The sequence below is a fragment of the Pollachius pollachius genome (assembly GCF_949987615.1).
Source record: "Pollachius pollachius genome assembly, chromosome: 2".
NCBI classification, from domain to species: domain Eukaryota; kingdom Metazoa; phylum Chordata; class Actinopteri; order Gadiformes; family Gadidae; genus Pollachius; species Pollachius pollachius.
Genome location: NC_136935.1, coordinates 9,868,671 through 9,888,790, shown reverse-complemented (window position 1 = coordinate 9,888,790; position 20,120 = coordinate 9,868,671). Strand labels below are relative to the sequence as shown.

General features: G+C 46.6%; 1 protein-coding gene across 3 annotated transcripts in view; it reads right to left on the bottom strand.

The window, feature by feature from the left end:
- Nucleotides 1-1,648: 1,648 nt before the first annotated feature.
- mark1 (MAP/microtubule affinity-regulating kinase 1) overlaps nucleotides 1,649-20,120 on the bottom strand; it is a 33,046-nt gene continuing 14,574 nt past the window's right edge. The window contains exons 4-18 of one of the 3 annotated variants that reach the window (XM_079730526.1): nucleotides 15,079-15,127; nucleotides 14,828-14,893; nucleotides 14,119-14,189; nucleotides 12,503-12,559; nucleotides 11,702-11,938; nucleotides 11,142-11,261; nucleotides 9,278-9,377; nucleotides 8,751-8,863; nucleotides 8,203-8,356; nucleotides 7,104-7,285; nucleotides 6,272-6,366; nucleotides 5,902-6,042; nucleotides 5,022-5,273; nucleotides 2,342-2,386; nucleotides 1,649-2,134 (exon numbers count right to left, since the gene is read on the bottom strand). In XM_079730526.1, the coding sequence (XP_079586652.1) occupies nucleotides 1,789-2,134; nucleotides 2,342-2,386; nucleotides 5,022-5,273; nucleotides 5,902-6,042; nucleotides 6,272-6,366; nucleotides 7,104-7,285; nucleotides 8,203-8,356; nucleotides 8,751-8,863; nucleotides 9,278-9,377; nucleotides 11,142-11,261; nucleotides 11,702-11,938; nucleotides 12,503-12,559; nucleotides 14,119-14,189; nucleotides 14,828-14,893; nucleotides 15,079-15,127 (2,028 nt within the window). In that variant the 3' untranslated portion in view covers nucleotides 1,649-1,788. The remainder of the gene's footprint in view (nucleotides 2,135-2,341; nucleotides 2,387-5,021; nucleotides 5,274-5,901; nucleotides 6,043-6,271; nucleotides 6,367-7,103; nucleotides 7,286-8,202; nucleotides 8,357-8,750; nucleotides 8,864-9,277; nucleotides 9,378-11,141; nucleotides 11,262-11,701; nucleotides 11,939-12,502; nucleotides 12,560-14,118; nucleotides 14,190-14,827; nucleotides 14,894-15,078; nucleotides 15,128-20,120) is intronic. The other 2 variants (XM_079730527.1, XM_079730528.1) reach the window with 2 other exon arrangements.

Below are 20,120 nucleotides of genomic sequence, written 5' to 3'. Positions count from 1 at the left end.
ATTTTGCATCGGCATGCCTTTGGACCTGCTGACCTCCTTGGTCTCTCTCTCTCTCACGCTCTGCCTCTAAAGAACATTAATTCAAATCCTGCTTTAAAAAAAAAGAAGAAATTTACCGACCGACATGAAAGAAAAGTTATGTGCGCACTCTCATGTTCAATATAGAATTACTCCTTGAAAAGTTGTGCAACTGCAGCAGGCTTTCTTCATGTCACCCTACCGACTGCCGAGAGGAAAAACAAGAAGAGGAGAGGAAAGAAGAAGAAGAAAATGAAACGATAAAGTTAACCCATGTTTAGTGTGAGCTGAAAACAGGGCTGGCCTCTACGTTGACGGGACAGTGTTGTGTTTTCCTTAGGCGGACAAAATGGGAGCAACTGAACAGTTAAGAGAAAAAAATAAAAGGCAAGAGGGAGTGAGAACGAACACGTCCCAGAGTACTCCACAAAATAATTTAGTGCTGTTTTAAACCAAAAAGTAAAACACTATGCTTCTTCTTTCGTACGCGATGACCCGTAGAAAGAGGAAATTAAAAATCTCACTGAGCAGAAAGGATAAAATGTTCTAAAAGGTACATCAATTATAGCAGGACAGAACTCAAATGTCAAGAAAACGAAGAGAAAAATAAAGACACAGTATTGACAATAAATCCTGTACAGAACTCAAAACCAATATATAATACAGTACCTGCAGGTGTAACGCATACAGTACATTTCTTAATCCTTGTTAACTTTTTTTTTAACATAGTTTTTATTAAGGGTTCCCAGCCTGATCTATATACGGATTTAACACGGGTGGAAAAGCGGCTATTTAGTTTAGTTGAGCTTTCAGTCATTTTAAATGGTTATTCAGCGAGGGGGACGGGGCAGGGTGATTAGATCTCGTTGTTAGCCTGTTAGAAAAAGAGATGCAAAACATTATTGCGGGAATGGTCGTCTTCAGTTGCATACTGCGTGTGTTGCATGAAGAGGGAAAGAGAGAGAGTGAGAGAGAGATTGAGAGAGCGAGAGATTGATAGCGAGAGAGAGAATGAGATTGTGAGTGAGCGAGAAATAAAGAAAGGAAAAAGAGAAAGAGAGAGGAAAAAAGAAAAAAGAGAAAGAAAGAAAGAAAAGAAAAAGAGCGAGAGAGCGAGAGAAAGAGCAGGACAGAGGCGGAAGAGAGAAAGACAAAGAAGAAGAGAAAGGGACTGGGATAGAGTGAAAGAGAGAGAGAGAGAGAGAGAGAGAAAGTGGGGAGGGGAAAGAGATAGGGAAATGGACGGAAGAAAGCAAGGAGTACAGTTGTCAGTTATTTTTTTGTCTTCTCTTCGTCTTGAAACCCACCAACAGGCCTCTCTCTGACCCGCTACCCTGTACAGTCAGTTACATTCACGGCCTGCGCTGCCGCGGCTCCCGGCCGGCCCGGGTCCGGTCCAACCTGATTGTGCGCGGTAAGGTCCCCCAGCGCCCGCCGCTTGTCAACACCAACGCAAGTTAGTTCATGAAATGAGCGGGACCCCCCCCCACCACAGAGAGAGAGAGAGAGAGAGAGAGAGAGAGAGAGAGAGAGAGAGAGAGAGAGAGAGAGCGAGAGCGAGAGAGGGAGAGGGAGAGAGCGAGAGAGGGAGAGAGAGAGAGAGAGAGAGAGAGAGAGAGAGAGAGAGAGAGAGAGAGAGAGAGAGAGAGAGAGAGAGAGAGAGAGAGAGAGAGAGAGAGAGAGAGAGAGAGGTGAGAAGAGGGGGGGGGGGGGCCCGCCGACGACCCACCGCCCGCCCACCCGGAGGACTGCCTCCTGTCAAGGCGCACGTCACAGTTTGAGCTCGTTGGCGATTTTGCAGGCGATGTTCTTGAAGGCGATGGACGTGCCCGATATCCGCTTGAAGCGCACGCCGTTGAGCGAGAGGCGGGGCAGCTTGCACACCTCCATCTCCCACTGCACCAGGTTGTCCTGGCGCGCGTCGCCGTGCACGCAGAACAGCAGGAAGCGCTCGCGCTGCTCGTAGTCGCAGCTGTTGGCGTCCAGCACCTTGCGGATCTCCCGCATCATGTCGGCGGGCTCCATGGAGGACGTGGTCTTCATGCTCCAGGTGAAGCGCAGCGAGCGCGGCTTGGAGTCCCGGCCCGCCTCGTCCTTACTGTCCCCCGACGCACTTCTGGAGGGGAGGGGGGGAGGGGGACAGAGGGGGGGGGGGGGGTCGGTCAGAGGGAGACACAGACAGAGAGACAGACAGACAAAGAGACAGAGAAGAAATAGAGGGAGAGAGGGAGGGAGAGAGAGAGGTGGGGAAACGATGAGGGAGATCTTAAGGGGGCCCAGGTGAGTTTCAATCTCTAAACAGCAGCTCAGTGCATCATCTCACCTCGGGGTTTCACTCCTGGCACTCGCCTCTCCCTCACTAGGCACCCTGAAACAAAAACCAGGGAGAAATCATGACTCCCAGGACCAGCCCTCCTTCACAGCCCCTCCCCCTCCCCTCCCCTCCCCCCGAGCCACCCCCTCCCTCCACCAACAACGCCAGCCAGGTCGTTCGCGGACACGGAGAGAGAGGGGACATCAGGCGTCATGCCAGGGTCCAATCCCTTGGTGTTTGAGAGGACAGAGTTGGGGTGAGGCGGGGCAGAGGGGTGGGTGGGCATGAGAGAGAGGGGACGGCGGAGCGGTACACAAGGTAAGGGGGAGAACAGAGGGAGCATACACAATAGGTCTCCCCCACACCGGAGACTCTGACCGCGCCCGTCTCTTCACGCCCCCTTTTCTCTGGCTTCATTCAGAGAGTTCGAGGACGGGGGGGGGGGGGGGGGCAGCCAAAGCCTGGAGCCCACCCTGATCACGTGACCTCCGATCGCGTTTCCCTGCACGGATCAGTCTGGACAACTCGATCGACTTCCAAAAATCTGATCGTCCCCTAATCGGGGATGATCACGGACTTCTTACGTAGTTGATGACGTAACCGGGCCAATCAGGGACTGTGTCGTAGTTGATGACGTAACCGGGCCAATCAGGGACTGTGTCGTAGTTGATGACGTAACCGGGCCAATCAGGGACTGTGTCGTAGCTGACGATGTTACCGGGGGCCAATAAGGGACTGTGTCTTAGTTGATGACGTAACCGGGCATATCAGGGACTGGGTCGTAGTTGATGACGTAACCGGGCATATCAGGGACTGGGTCGTAGTTGATGACGTAACCGGGAATATCAGGGACTGGGTCGTAGTTGATGACGTAACCAGGGGCCAATCAAGGACTGTGTCTAGGTTGATGACGTAACCGACCAATCAGGGTCTGGATCCTAGTTGACGACGTGAAAATACAGGCCGCGTTTCCCGAAGCAACGAGCTGCAACGTTAACCTCAGTAGAGTGAACACAGCCATGCACTTATTCAGTGCACTTATTGCAAAAATAGACTCAAAAGCAACAATTAATCAAGAAGAAGAGTATGCAGCATCGGTGTTTGACGACGGAAAATATTTTTTGGGCCGCTCTTCTATATCCCGTGTATCCACAGTGATGGCGTTACATGTTTTGTTATGCTGATTGGCTGAAGGAGTCTGTTCGTCAAGAGCAGTACTCCCGCCCCCTTGGGCTAGAGGTCCACACTGATCCGTGTGGCGAAACAGAATGTGAAGTCACGTGATCAGGACTCCAGGCTAGTGAAGTGAAACCCTGACCCCAATCCAAACGCCAGGTCCTTGATTCTGTCTCGGTGTCTGTTTGTTTTGATGAGTGTCGATGAGGTGAGAGCAAGAGGAAAGGCCGAGAGAGGGCAGAGGGAGGAGAGAGGGAGGGAGAGAGAGCGAGAGCAGGAGGAAGAGGGAGAGAGGGAGAGAGGAAGAGAGGAAGAGAGAGAGAGGTAGAGGGAGGAAGAGAGAGAGAGAGCAGGAGGAAGAGGGAGAGAGGGAGAGAGGAAGAGAGAGAGATGAAGAGAGGAAGAGAGAGAGGTAGAGGGAGGAAGAGAGAGAGAGCAGGAGGAAGAGGGAGAGAGGGAGAGAGGAAGAGAGGAAGAGAGAGAGAGGTAGAGGGAGGAAGAGAGAGAGAGAGCAGGAGGAAGAGGGAGAGAGGGAGAGAGGAAGAGAGAGAGATGAAGAGAGGAAGAGAGAGAGGTAGAGGGAGGAAGAGAGAGAGAGCAGGAGGAAGAGGGAGAGAGGGAGAGAGGAAGAGAGAGAGATGAAGAGAGGAAGAGAGAGAGATGAAGAGAGGAAGAGAGAGAGGTAGAGGGAGGAAGAGAGAGAGAGCAGGAGGAAGAGGGAGAGAGGGAGAGAGGAAGAGAGAGAGATGAAGAGAGGAAGAGAGAGAGATGAAGAGAGGAAGAGAGAGAGGTAGAGGGAGGAAGAGAGAGAGTGAAAGCAAGAGAGCGTGAGCATGAGTCGAGTCATGGTTTAGAAGGTGGTTAGAGAGCTGGACGGTCTTGGGGATTATTCATCCGTAGAGTGGATGAAAGGAGGGGGGGGGGGCGTTCTGGTTGGTCAGTAAGAGCACTGGGCACTGGGTTTATCAGGGTTACGGGGGGAGCTCAACAGACAATGAGTTGTTTGGCTGGAGGGGGGGGGTGGGGGGGGGGGGGGGAGAGTTGTTTTGGTTTGTATTTGGGCCGAGGGGGAGCGAGAGGTGCAGCAAGCATTGTGATCTCCTACCTGGGGGTGGACCTGAAAGACAGAGCTCTAAGCAGGAAGAGAAGGAGAGGGAGAGAGAGCTGTGAGCTCCTGCCAACAGCAGCACGCACAGAGACGCTCTACGACCGCGCACGGCCAGAGCCACAGGGGACGGGTTTCAACAAAGGCTCACGAAAGAAATGAGTAAGAAGAAAGGATAAGATAATTGTAATCACGATAATATAGCCCGTGGCTTGTAAATCAAATGCGGCAATTCATTTACACACATCATTTTGGGGATCATAATTTGTCTTTCATCTACTGAAATGATTCGGCCAACGTATGTCAGAAAAGTAGATCTCAGTTGAAAGCACTTTGAAGAGAGAGAGAGACAGAAAGAGAGACGGGAGGAGACCGTTCTAACGAGAGCCTCTCTCCGGGGGGACCGACCTGCGCACGAACTTGGAGGTGATCTTGCCGATGATGCCGGTGGAGGTGCCCCTGCGCTGCTGGGCGAGGGCCCCCGTGTCGTGGGAGAGGGTGGGCGAGGCCGGGGGCCCGTTGTAGGTGGCGCTGCGACGGTCCCGGAGCTGGGCCCCGTGGAAGGTGCTGCGGCTGGTGGTCCCGCGCGGGAAGCGGTTCTTCTCCGGGGTGCTGATGCTGTGGGCCGACGGGGAGCTGGAGGGGCCCCGCGGTGAGGAGCTGGGGGCCACAAGGGAAACACACAGTCTGTCAGGGGCTTTAGCGCGAGACATGGGAGACGCCTTCGTCAGAGTAGCCCGCAGTGAGTTCACATGGAGGCTCTTATGGAGCATGGCATTATTTGTGTTATTAAAAAGTATTATTATGTAGATTATCATTATTAGTTCTATGAAGATTTGGATGAAAATGGATGAAAATAAAATGTTTTGTATTTTGGGGATCTTTCTCCATAATCAAGTTTGTCCTCAAATAGTCATAGTGAATAAGGCCTTTATTATCCAGTGAATAACAGACCCAGTGTGGAACGGTCCGTACTTTGCTTGGGTCACAACCTGACCTTCACTCTCTTCCTCTGGGTGATAATAAACAACCCACAGAACAATTCTGACCCAAATACAGCTTTCAAGTCACTTATTCAATCATCATCTTGGACATAGTCGAGTACTTATTCATTACTGATCACTAATACATTTTCTTAGTCACATTCCATCCGAGGTGCGTGATGGCTTGCTCCCCTTACCAGTTGGTACGGTCCGCTGGGTAGGCAGGTACCTTCCATCCATCCATCATGTGACTAACAGGGTCGCTTTGAATCCACAGCACACCTGGGGGGGGAGCAGGGTCTCACCTGGCTTTGAGCTCCGTGTTGTCCTCTATGGGGGGCAGGGTGCTCTTGGAGGGGTGCCCCGACGCAGACATGGACTTGGTGTGGCGGGGACGCGTGGAACTGGGAGCGGTCGATGGGGTGCTTCCAGAAACCTCCGTCAGACTGGGGGTGGTGGGGGAAAGAGATGGAGAAAAGGAGAGAAAGTGAGAGAGAGAGAGTAGATTATGGAGAGACAGAGAGAGAGAGAGAGAGAGAGAGAGAGAGAGAGAGAGAGAGAGAGAGAGAGAGAGAGAGAGAGAGAGAGAGAGAGCGCAAGATCAGACATTTGACCAATAATGTCAAAAATAGACATTTTATTGGATTGCGTGTGTGTGCGCGCGTGTGTGTGTACCTGCTGTCCTTGCCATTGGGGATGGCGGCAGAGTAGCGGTCAGTGGAGGATCTCTCACACACATACGTGTTCCTCCTCGTCATCGAGCCATTTGTCTGGTGTAACAGACCAATCAATCAAACAATTAAAATCCCAACGCCTTCCGCAGATCCCCACAGTATTGTGTGTGGCGTTCAACACTGTCAATATATATACCAGTTTGGATGTCTGAATTAAAAGACGGAAATCAGGGGCGGGTTTCCCATGATTCACATGGATTGTGTTTCTACACACATAGGATCCAGTAGCAGGGGGAACTAGAGCGCCAAGCCGTTTCCTCAAGGTTTTGTTTCGCTTGGTTTACATCCGTGTTCCTGTCTGATCTCGTGGACGAACCTTTCCAAAGCCTTCTTCATTAAAAGTGTGAGATGAAGTGAACAGGGAAGACGAAGGGCTTTCGATATATACAGCTAGCAAAGCAATGTGCTTGCGAGCGAATATCTCCTGCGTCCATCTGTGCATGCAGACGGACAAAGGGTCGACTCAAACGGAGAAGTGCTACACCACAGCGGTTGGATTAAATCTGAACCACAGCGTTTAAGCCCCACAATTTGTTTTTATACTTTATTTTTAATTTATTTTATAATGTTCTCCCAACATATTTGCACCATCTATCAATTGCAATTCTGTTGAAAACCTGATGCCCAATATCTCTTTTTGATTCTGGGCCTCAATCAAAACACAATATAATTGATGTATTTCTTTATGTACACGCGTACTTTGCGAAAGTGTGTGTAGTAAGCCAGGAATACGTAAGAAAGTGTGTGTGTTGTGTTCCCCCTCTGGCTCTCACCCCGACGGCGCTGGTGGTCTTCTTCCTCTCCTGCACCCCTAGTGGTGAGGCGGGGACGTCGCCCTTGGAGGTGTTGAGCTCCAGCCGGCGCGCCCCGTCCCACTCCTCCCGGTGGTCGCTCTCCACGCTCAGCGCCTGGCCGCGCTTCGAGTAGGCCGCCGCCGGGGGCACGGACGGACCCACTAGGGGTAACACGCACACGCACACGCACACACACACGTCAAACATCTCGCCGTCTTTTTAAAAGGTCTAAAGTGAAACATATTCAGACAAAAAAAGGCAAAGACAGTCGTCTCAACAAACGAGCTTGTCACCAGCACGAAGCCAAGCCATTCAAAATGTTTAAACACAAATTCGAATTCCGGCGTTCAAAATGCATTGGGACATTAATCAATTCATTACTTGGCTGCTTATATAGGAGACATTCAAAGGTCAAGTCAGAAGCCAAGGCAAGCGGGGTAACATTCAAGAAGCTCATTCCAGGAGCTGCAGTACAGCAGCCAGCCACACGATGGCAGCAGACACAACGTGCCACACACGACGCAGGCCTGGGTTGCGACAAAGCCAGTACAGTGTTCTGATTTACTACTCCATCACTAAATAAAATACAAGTATCACAAGGGGGGGGGGGGGGGGGGAGTACAGTCCACAAGCAGTGAGCTACAAAGAAAGTCTCTTTCAACAACACGTTTATATCTAAAGGGAGGCTTAATAATAAAATCATACTAGTTATTCGTTTTATCTTCTCTAGAACAAGGACAGAGGGACACAAGCAGCCATTTAAGCGACGGCCTCTGGAGAGAGATGCCGGGGATTCAGTGTCGGGCTCAAGGGCACTCCAGCAGCCAGGGGGGCGGACGGCACTTGAACATGAGAGCCATGGCCTCTCCCCTCCCCCCCCCCTCCCTCCCTCCCTCCCCCACGGCCCCGCTGTCATCGACCGCCCGTGACAAAGCAACTCGCCAGCGCACCACAAGCATCCAGCAGCGCTGTCTCAGAGCAGAGAAGGAGGAGGAGGTTACTGTACTTGGCTTGGCTACGACATCCCCACCACCAACACCACCTCCACCACCACCACCTCCACCTTCCTCATCCCCACCATGATCGCTGTAGCGCCGCTGCTTCTGATTGGCCGAGATGCTACGCGTGACCTTGGGGTGGGCGGGCGAGACGCTGGAGCTGTTGTTGATGTCGCTGTTGGGCCGCTGGCGCTGACCGAGCATGCCGGCAGCCAGGGGCTCGCTGCCCTCGAACTGGAAGCAGAGACCCCCCCCCCCCACACACACACACACACAAACAGTCCACAAACACACACACAGTCCACAAACACACACACACAGACGCATGTAGGCATACACACACACACACAGATGTAGGCATACACACAGACACACCAAACACACACACATACATACACAAAGACTTACAAACACATACTCACACACCACACACAAACACGCGCACACAGACAACCACACAAAAACACACGTATAAAGACACACACACACAAACACAAACACACACACCATAATGTGGTATATTAGTGACTTAATGGAGGGCACCATCCGACGCTAATGCTATGAAAGAACAGTTAGCCGGTTAAGATGAGGTCAGCGCCCATCATCACAGGCTATCAGAGACACAGACCTCTGGAGCTTTCCGGCCAAGCAGAAGGTAGGTGGCCATGACATCATCATACTTCTGGCCCAGCAGAGACTCTGTGATCTCATCTTTAGGGAAGCCCATGGTTATCATCAGCTCTGTGGGTCAAAGTACATTATCAATAAAGCATTAGAGACCAGGTAGAACAGAGGATAACCAGACTCAACAGACCGGGGCAGGGATGTCTGACGGCGACAGAAGACGTTCCATGTCCCCGTCATCCACACCAGAGACATAGTGGGGTGTAATGAACGCGTCTCAATTTGGTCTGTCCGGTTTTAGTTTGATCCAGCTTTTTACTCCCAGCCAGGTTATTCTAAGTGGATTCTGTTTGAGCATCACCTCCTAAACATGCTCTGATTGTATTGGTTCAAATTGGGAACAGATAAGACTACGTTTCCTTAGTCATAAAAAATAATTCCGCCCACGCAAAATGTGTATTTGAGATGTGTGACAGAGCTGGAATTAAAATAGCCCTGTCTGACGCGTGCAGCGGTCTGAGCGCTACTCGCCTATCCTGGCTCCGTCGTTGAAGTCGGTCTCGGGCTCCGTGTAGGGCTTCAGCTCCTCCTCCTCGTGGCCCACGTTCATCCAGTGGTCTTTCATGATTTGCTGGAGGAATATGAATCCACACGTCACTCGGGCACTCTGCTTTGACTCAAGAGGCGCTCCCACTATTGCAGGACACGGATGCAAAAAGGCTAAGTTCATAGCTAGTGAGAAAAACAATGCTATTAAAGTAGGCTAAAGCTTAAGAGCATCAGAGACACTTGAATACTGTTTTGTTATTATTTAGCAGACACCTTTCTCCAAAGGGACTTAAAGTGGTTTTGTTTTGGTTGGATACATCATCAATGAGCACTGGTATAGCTCACTGAGGCCTACAGATGGACTAATGCATCCTAAACAGCTAGACTTGCCATGCCCCCCCCCCCCCCACCCCCTTTGGTATGTTTTACATTGGACCATTACATCATCACATCATGGGAAACCACATGGATGCCAAGGCATGAGCTGTTGTTGGTGAGTTTACAATGCACACTACTTGGTTCTGTTTAAAACACTTGACTACTACAGCTAATAATTAGCCAATACAAATATTATAAAATTACGTTCCAATTCTTTTAGGGCGGCACAGTGGTCTTTTGTTCAAGACTTGTTTGTGCAGCACTTTTAGTTTTTGTAGCTTTACACTTATATTGATGTTGTGCTTTGCTTGGTCTCAGCCTCACCTCTAAGTTTCTTTGGGACAAAGGCGTCTGCTAAATAACTCAACGTTAAAGGTAGATTTTAGTGGAGGAAGCAGGAGAGAGACACACCGGTGGTGGTGGTGGTGGAGGTATACATGTACTGGATGTTTTGAGGTTAAACAGAGAAGAGTGGACTGGATGCTATGCCACAAGGAACATTAAGCACACACACACACACACACACACACACACACACACACACACACACACACACACAAAGAGAAACACACACACAGACAGACACACACACACAGACAAGATAAGGTCCCACTGTGTTCACATGCTAGCGTTTGATGCAGTTCTTTGCTTTTCAATAGAAGTCTAGTGCAGTAACAACTGGCTGACGTTAAGGAAAAGCTGATAGATAATTAGTCTAACATTGATAAGTTTGTCAAAGAAAGCATTTATCATTGGTAGCCGGCAACACCGTATGCAGATTATGATAAAGCGCTTACATTTCAAAAATCGATTGTACATTAAATATACGATAGAATATATATATATAATAAAGACTAAAGCTACCACAACTATTCTTTGTTAACATCCCCTAACATCCCCCAGACTCCGCTCACCTAATTGAACTAAAGCAGGACTTCAGGGTTTTAAACCTGGACCTCTATGCAATCATTTTAGTTCCAAGGCACTAATGCAGACAACAATTTTAGAAATTGGTCCATAATTGAGTCCTAATCCACGAAAACGGGCTCCATTGTTATCCTTTGAGGCAATAGCGCTCTGTCTATGTACATCCTCTAAAAGTGCTTGATTCTGCCACTGACAGGTTGAGATCATACTCCAACGATATTGCGGAGGACGTACATTGACGGGTGTAATTACCCCAAAGGATTACATGCAGCCCGACTTTGTAGATTACCTCTGCGGCATTCTGGCTCAATACTGGACAGATTTCAAAAACTGTCGTCCAAATGAGTCCGTTAGACCTATAATTATCGGAAAATAGAATCCAGGTTGGAAAATCCAGAAGATCTCCTTTAAACGGCGTGGATCAGCTGCTCCCTTCTCAACTTCCTCCCGCCCATCAAATGTTGATTCCATCCATGGCGGAGCATTATAAGACAACAACATGCCTGTGGAAACTCCAGGGCGTGGCGCGGGCCTGGATTACCTCTAAACTGCCTCTCTTGACGGGGTTGAGCACCAGCAGTTTCTTCAGCAGGTTTTCACAGTCGGTGGACATGTAGAAAGGGATGCGATACTTCCCCCTCAGGACCCTTTCCCTCAGCTCCTGCAAACAAACACATACACACGCACACAGACACACGCACACACACAGACACACACCGGGGGAAGGTTTAGGGGTGAGCCACGGCGCTTTTCTGTCCTTTTCAGGGTAATTACGATTTCAAATTGAAAAATGGGGTTCCGCTCAATACAGAGTCACCATCGCTGTATGACTATCAACAAAGCTCATTTTATGCATTGAAAAACAAACAAGCTCATTTCAGATTAATAGCGTTTTCCAAGACAATTCAACCATAATCTGAAATCCAAGAGCACAGAGAACACTGAAATCGAACAAACACTGCCAATTTGACATATTGATCCGACACTTTGAAATGACTTTCCAGTATAGCATAAAACCAAACGTCTTCCACGAATCTCACAGCACCGCCCCACCACGTAGCCAACGCCGCACGACACACCCTTCCCTATCCCCCCGCCCACCTTGAGGTTCTGCCCGTCGAAGGGCAGCGATCCGCTGACCAGCGTGTACAGGATGACGCCCAGGCTCCAGACGTCCACCTCGGGCCCGTCGTACTTCTTGCCCTGGAAGAGCTCGGGGGCTGCGTAAGGGGGGGAGCCGCAGAAGGTGTCCAGCTTGCTGCCCAGCGTGAACTCGTTGCTGAAGCCGAAGTCCGCGATCTTGATGTTCATGTCGGCGTCGAGAAGCAGGTTCTCCGCCTGGAGGGAGGAGAGAGAGAGAAGACAGGTTCAGCTGAGATAAACAAAGACGAGTTAAGCGTAATTAACTTTAAGCCAAGACAAAACTTAACCAATGTAAGTTAAGCTAAACTAAGCGAATATAAACTAAAGTAAGATAAATTATGCTTTATTAAGCTAAGATACACTAAAATAAATTAAGCTAAACTAACCTCAAATAAACTTAACTTTGACAAACTAAACCAAAAATCATTAGGCGTAAATCAGCTCAGATAAAATGAACTAAATCAACTTCTACTAGGCTTGGAAAAAAATCCACTAAGCCAATGCATAATTTGCCTAATTAAGCTATAATAAAATAAACTCCTCAAGCTAAAATAAGCCAAGACAAAAGAACACAAGATGAAATACAAAACGTTATAAAGCCCAGATGGAACATTTGGCCGTCACAGCAGCAGAATTAGACAATAGTAAAATTAATCAAAAGGGGTTCCACTTTAAAAAAAAAAAACAGAATAAAAAAACATGAACGGCTTTGAAGGCAGTGAAACAGCAAAACAAGACACACTGCAGACATATCCTTACCTTCAGATCCCTGTGCACGATCCTCCTCTGGTGACAGTACTGCACTGCAGACACAATCTGTAATACAAACAAACCAAACGGGCCTACGTGTAACCAAACACGCCATCACATATACCACACATGTATCGTAAAATATCCAACACAAGTGCATATGTTTCACCAAACCGAATGTCACAGCACGAGCGTGCATCATTGGGTTGAAGGACATAAACCGCATCCGTATTTTGGATTCATGTGGGTGGAAGGGAACTGTGTTCTTGTAATCAGACCTGGTGTATTCCTGGTGGATCACCCACCAGGGCTGATTCACGCGCACAGTTAAGTGTCCCGGTGACGGATTGAAATTCATAACTACATTATTGAAGATTAACCATCTATCATATATAAAGATCTTTAGACAGAACCCTTTGACGTTTTTGCTTCACAAAAGCCCCCCCCCCCCCCCACACACACACACACACACACACACACGCACACACACACACACACACACACACACACACACACGCACCCCTAGTCGCAAACCCTGAGCCACTGTTTACTGTGCTGGGTTGTGTTTAGTGTGCAAGTTGAGTGTGCACGGTAAGTGTGCACGCTGCCCACGCTCTTCCTCTGACTCATCGCAGGCTACCACTGATGAAGGATATTTAAATGTTGTCGTTTCTTTTTTCTTCTTCCGTATCTCTAGCCTTCTCTGGCCTCTGCACAACACTTGACATTTAGATCTGTCAGAATCATTCGCAAAAGTGAAACGGAAACAAAAATAGACCAACCTCAATATTATGAGGGGGGACTGCAATATGGGAGGCTTTGTGTTAAGAAGGCTTGCACCAAAGCCCGGAAATATACTATGTCACTGTCATAATGTAATGTCACAGACACCATTAAGGCCAGAACTATACCGGCTTTATCACAGGTGATGGATTGAGGATGTAAATGTAAGAAACAAATCCTAAAACCTGCCTCATTAACTGAGAAAACATAACAAAACCCTGCCTCGTTAGCTGAGAAAACATGACCAAACTCTGCCTCAATAACTGAGAAAACATGACAAAACCCTGCCTCATTAACTGAGAAAACATGACAAAACTCTGCCTCAATAACTATGAAAACATAACAAAACCCTTCCTCATTAAACGAGAAAACATGACAAAACTCTTCCTCATTAACTATGAAACATGACAAAACCCTGGCTCATTAACGGAACCCGTCCCTTCAATTTTCACTCCTGAACTTCTGCTCTGCAGAACAAGTTCCAGAAGTAATTGTTTATGTTCAAAATGCCCAAAAACAAATCCACATTCTGTTGAATAACAGACCTTAAATCATAATTTAACTGGTGGAAGATCAAGACACAGGAGAAGACGGACACAGTCCGAGCCCAGATCCACAAACTGAATGGTTTCTAGGAAATTTAGGTTTTCTGTGTCCACGCCAACAAAGTTATCCATCTCAATCTAATCCTGTCCACGGATGACTAAGAAATGCTTGGGAATATAGAGCATGGTGTGGCAATGTCTCACTGCAAACACTGCAGGGGAAATAATGGATTGTGGTTGCAGTGCACGAGTACGTGCCGAATAGTGAGGCCGGGTGTGTTTTGGTCGATGTCTCACCTGTCGGAACTTGGCCCTGGCTTCCTTCTCTTTCATCCGTCCGTGGGCCACCAAGTAGTCAAATACCTCCCCTGGATTAGGAGGACAGAGAATACACCGATTAACAACAGTACAATAGTTTCAGCAAAGTCTGCATTTTACCAACATTGCTGTTCTCACAAACGATTTCCTTTTAAATTATGTCCTAATAAAGTCTCATCAGAATGGTCTTCATAAGTAAAGACCTCATGAATTGCCTTCACAAGTGAGAAAATCATAGGAAGGTTCTTCACAAGTGAAGAGCTCATAAGAAGGGCCATCCCAAACAAAGACCTCATAAGTAGGGCCTTCATAATTGAAGAGCTCATAATAAGATCTTCATTAGTCAAGTCCTCATAAGGACAGGCCTCATAAGCATAAACAGGGTTCTCATAATCAGGGTCCTCTTAAAGATGGTCCATATCATTGTAGTCATCCTTATCAATAAGATTTTCCTGATGAGGTTGCTGGCATCTTTATCCACTTTCATCATTGAAATCGTCAGAATAGTGAGCGGCCAATCCCTTTTCAGACCAGCCGAGGTCATTGAAGCCTTGTTCGGCTAGTGAACATCTAAGTAAGCTTACACGATTAATGCCATTTGCACTTGCAGAATATAATGATGAGGCCAGCTGGATGGAAGGTTGTTTTCTTTTGATATGAGTACTAAGGCCTGAACGGTAACACTCACCGCCGCTGGCGTACTCCATCACCAAGTACAGAGTCTTCTCCGTCTCAATCACTTCAAACAACTTCACTAGGGAGGGAGAAAACACAGTGACGGGTGGAAACATAGACAAGGAGCAATGAATCAATGGAGTCAAACTCCAACTCGAGGGAAATCTTGATTGTGCAGCGTACTAACAGGAAACAACACTGAACATGTAAAAACGTCAATCGTCAATAAATACACATGTAGCACGTTCACACAGGGATACATACCGATGTTTGGATGATTCAGTATCTTCATTATTCGGACTTCCCTGAACAGCTGTCGGAAAGATAAAGGGCATCCCGTGAATAAAATAAATAGGTCAGGGACATCACAGGTAGTCATGCATGACTAACACATTTTCCTCCGCAGGGATCGCTGTCCTTACCACTGACAGGGGCACGACACACACACACACACGCTATAAAAGGATGTGCTTGTTGTTGTTATCGGTGGTTAATCTATGTCCTGGTGCTTAGAGAGTGATGTTGCTTTAACACAATGTCACAGATGGATTGAATGTGGATTTAGTTTCCTTTGAATAACCATTTTATTGAGATATGGAGTGGGATGGTCTAGACTGAGGTTGGTATGATTCCAAGCTGAAAGGTTTGGGGTGCTTACCCTAATAGTATACATATAGGCATAAACTGGAGCAAGGTAGCTTATTGAAGACGATGTCAAAATGTAGCTTCGGATAAAAGCGTCTGCTAAATGACTGATAGTAAATACAGTGAAATATTGCACTTCACAACTTCACCATATTCCAAATTAACTCATAATGGCCTTCCACTTTTTGGTCAATATGTTATCCAAACCATGAGCAAGAAGTATACAACAACTATACGTTATTTAGTTAGATCTGATAAGGGTTGCAAAATCCCGGGAATTGTCAAAGTTGGAAACTTTCCAAGGGAATTAACGGGAATTTACAGGAATTTATGGGAATAAACCGGGAATTTACAAAATCGAAGGTTGGCTCTTAACAGGGGACTTAAATGTAGTTGGGGAAAATATATTTTAGCATAATCTTGACTAACACAACCAGATTTCATGCAAGTAAACTTGAATATCTATGCTATTCCACAATCACGCTAGCACACTGCTTACTGCAGGGCTATAGAGACAACACCCCCTACATGCACTGTGCATCCTCCATCACATGTGCACTGATGACTTCTAGAACCCTGGACCACACTTTGAGCCAAGAGTTTCCGGAAATTTACCGGAAATTGTCCACCCCTTTGCAACCCTAGATCTGATATATATATATATATATATATATATATATATATATATATATTCTGACTGAGATCAAACATATTTTACTGCAGCTGGGAAAGGGTGATGACGATGTGTGATGACTAGTGGTGAATACATATTGGTTATATAAATCTGTATATATATTGCCTTCATCTCTAAAAAGGAGAGACACCAGCAACGGAAATCTGGACAGTAAGAGTGAGCTGATTCCTATAGTCTATGATTCAGTTTCAGGATTAATCTCACCTCATCCTCACAACCCTGATGGATCAGACTGTGAAATAAAATGAAAAGACAGGTGTCTCAGCCTCCAACGGACACTCAAGATCCAGTTCCCCTAATCAATACAGAGTAAATGCACTGCAGCGAGGTCAGGCGTGCTGATCGAAGGCAGAGTATTTTAGGCATACATTTCTAATTGTAAAATGTGATATTGTCCTCTGCAGCAGCTATGGACGGGACCGTACCATTTTCTCACGGTATGGAACGTACCACAGTATAAACTGTACAGCCACAACGCTACGGGAGAGTAAACTATAATATAGAAAAACTAAAATAGTTTTAAAACTAATTGAAGTGCAAATTAAGAAGGATAAAGTATAGTTTCATTATACAATGACCAAAGAAAAATATGAATGAACAAATTCCTCCTTATAATAAACTGTTCACAATAAACAGAATACGGTACTACTAATGAGCGTAAACTACAGGACATGTAAACTAGATACTGGGGTTATAGCTTAAAATATAAAATAACAAATTCCACCTTATAATAAAACCGTTCACAACAAACAGGACACTATACTTCTGTAGCGTTAACTGCAGAAACAAGACACTTGGGTTATAGCTTCTACCCTTGCCTCATTAAGTTATTTTACAGAAAGATTAACTTATTGATGTTCTCAGGCTTCAAGAAGGCTTTGAGATGACGTTGCAGGTCACGCAGAGGACATGCTGACACGCCTAGTTCACTAAATAATGGTAGCGCCACCCGCTGTAGAAACAGTGTAATGCGTGAAATAATGAGTTTGTTTTCTACGCCATGGTTCATTTATTGGAGCGGTAGACCCACGGTATTCCGACCCCTCTCTAATAACAGCAGGAAAATAATAAAGACGCAGCCAAGGGAAATAACCTAATAACTCAGGAGAATGGTAGGAGAATTATTTTGCTAGTGTGAATGTAATGCAGCCAGGAGACTTTAGAACATGATCTGTATACCAAGGGCTTATGGTCCTTGACTTGGAGGGGAGGCAACATTTATTGAGTTGCCCACACAAACCCACGCACACACAAAAATACAAACCCACGCGCCCTCAACGCACGCACACACAAACTAAAAGGCACATGCTACTTCAAAAAAACACACCTGCACAATTCTTAACACACAGGCACGCACAATTCTCCTAAACACACACAAACACACACACACACACACACAGCCAGCCAGCCAGCCAAGCACTAGCCCTGCGGGAAGAAGCAGCCAGCCTGTGAGACAACAACAACACATTCAGCCAGTGATGGCTCACACTGAAGAGGTAGGCTGATGGTGATCACTCAGACATCTGCTGCATTCTCCATGTTATCGTGTTAGCATTGACGTGGAGCAACGGAGCAGCAACAGTACACCAATGTGATGATGAGTCCCCAGAACCCTCTAGGAATCAAGCCACAGACACAGACACAGACACTGCCCACTTCTGCAGTGGGTGGGGCCAGTGCACATGATTTGAGTCGTAAAGAATAAACCAAATCAAATCATGTGCACAGGCCCCTCCCACTTATGAAGTGGGAGGGGCCTGTGCACATGATTGTACTTGGTTTTACCGTGACTGGAAACCAGTTCTGACACACATGTTAATGGTCCAGAACCAGATGTAGCCTGATCCAAGGTTATTCATTGTCTAATGTCTGGTTTAAACAGAAAAACGTGGATGACTGAAATCTGGGGAATCTTGGTACCTCTGTACCTTGCTTGTCAGACACTGACGTCATGTGACCTTGTCTAGCCTGTGGCCACTGAGAGGTGCTGTTTAATCATTTAAATATGACCACTCCATCATTGCCCTTTACAGGCCTATAACCTTTGTCTGATTTCCCTCCAAAATGTGCCTCAACTTGGGATTTAACAGTTAAACGGTACCTGAGGCAGCGCAGATTTGGCTTCCAAGCCGTACTGCAAATGTGTTTCCTTTCTTTACCATCAGTCAAAAGATGAATCAATTTATGAGAGTTCAAAAATGAGAAGCGGAACAACATGCATGTGTGAGAGTTTGTGGTGAATTAGAGGAAGAGCAAAAGGCAATCTGGTCAGGAAGAAAATGAAGATACATCGAAGGCCTGTTCACATTGTAATAGCGCTGCTGTTTAATGACCTAGAAATACAAACTGTCCAAGCACTTATGTAAGGGCCAAAAGGCCATTAGCAAGTTTGTGCTACTATGCACACAGACGCTAGCGCAGCATTTAGCCAGCCTGCTGCAGAGTGCTTCAGAACTATTAGTGTGGCTGTTGTAAAACTGGACAGGGGAGCACCAAATCCCACCCCTGGCCAAGGGAATACAGCACACTCACACTGTTTCCCAGCATAGGCTGGAGGTGAGGCCGAAATGGTTTAAATATGTATTGTATTAATCAAAGCATTCTGCTACGTGTACATCGTACAGGGTTTGTCTTTTCATTACGTTGACAAAACTACTGCAGAACAATATATATATATATATTTATAAAATAATTAGAGAGAGAGAGAGAGAGAGAGAGAGAGAGAGAGAGAGAGAGAGAGAGAGAGAGAGAGAGAGAGAGAGAGAGAGAGAGAGAGAGAGAGAGAGAGAGAGAGAGAGAGAGAGAGAGAGAGAGAGAGACAATGCAGTCAGGCATGATGTATAGTTCAAAGAGCTAAGGATAAGCACGCTAAACGCGATAAACAAATATTGATCAAATTTTGTGCCACGCTAAACAATAAATATTTTTATTATGTAAGGGTCATAACTTATTCATGATGATACAGTGAGTTAGACAGGAAGGTATGGGAGAGAAAGGGTTGGACATGCAGCAAAGGACCACAGGCAGGAATCAAACCCGGGTCGCTGCAGTCAGGTCTGAGCCTTAATGGTACGTGCTCTACCTGGCGATCCACCGGCTAGAGCACCCACACCAAACAATATTGATACGAAGCAACCCAATAACAAATGGGCCTAACATAACCAAAAACCTATACAAATAGATGTTGTCCTTCAAATAAACAAGTTAAAATGTATTTTAAGAAAAATAAACCCGTTCAAAGTAGGCAAGCCGGCGTCTTTTTTAAATCCTCCGATGGGTTCACGAATGGATTTTCAAACCAAATATTTAACCGACTTTCACTTTTCCTGAAGCAGTTCAGATTAGCGATGGTCTCCCATGTGAAATGGATTGGGTTTAATATTCAGTCAGCGTGTTAGCCTGAGGGAACAGAACCGTCTAAGAGGAAGCAGACCACTAGATGATCCTCCCAGCTACCTTTCCCACTTAATACACATCTACAGGCCAGTACACGTCTACTGTAATACACACCAACTGCATTATAGGCAAATACACATGTACTATAGTTACTATAGCTACTTTTCCCACTTAATACACATCTACTGTAGTATATGCCAATACACATCTACTGTGGTACAGGCCAGTACATATACTGTAGTACAGGCCAGTACATCTACTGTAGTACAGCCCAGTACATCTACTGTAGTAAAAACCAGTACACATCTAGTGTACTACTGGTCAGTACACATCTAGTGTATTACAGGCCAGTACACATCTAGTGTAGTACAGAGGGTACGCATCTACTGTAGTACAGGCCAGTACACATCTAGTGTAGTACAGACCAGTATACATCTACTGTAGTACAGGCCAGTACGTCTACTGTAGTACAGGCCAGTACACATCTACTGTAGTACAGGCCAGTATACATCTACTGTAGTACAGGCCAGTATACATCTAGTGTAGTACAGGTCAGTACACATCTAGTGTA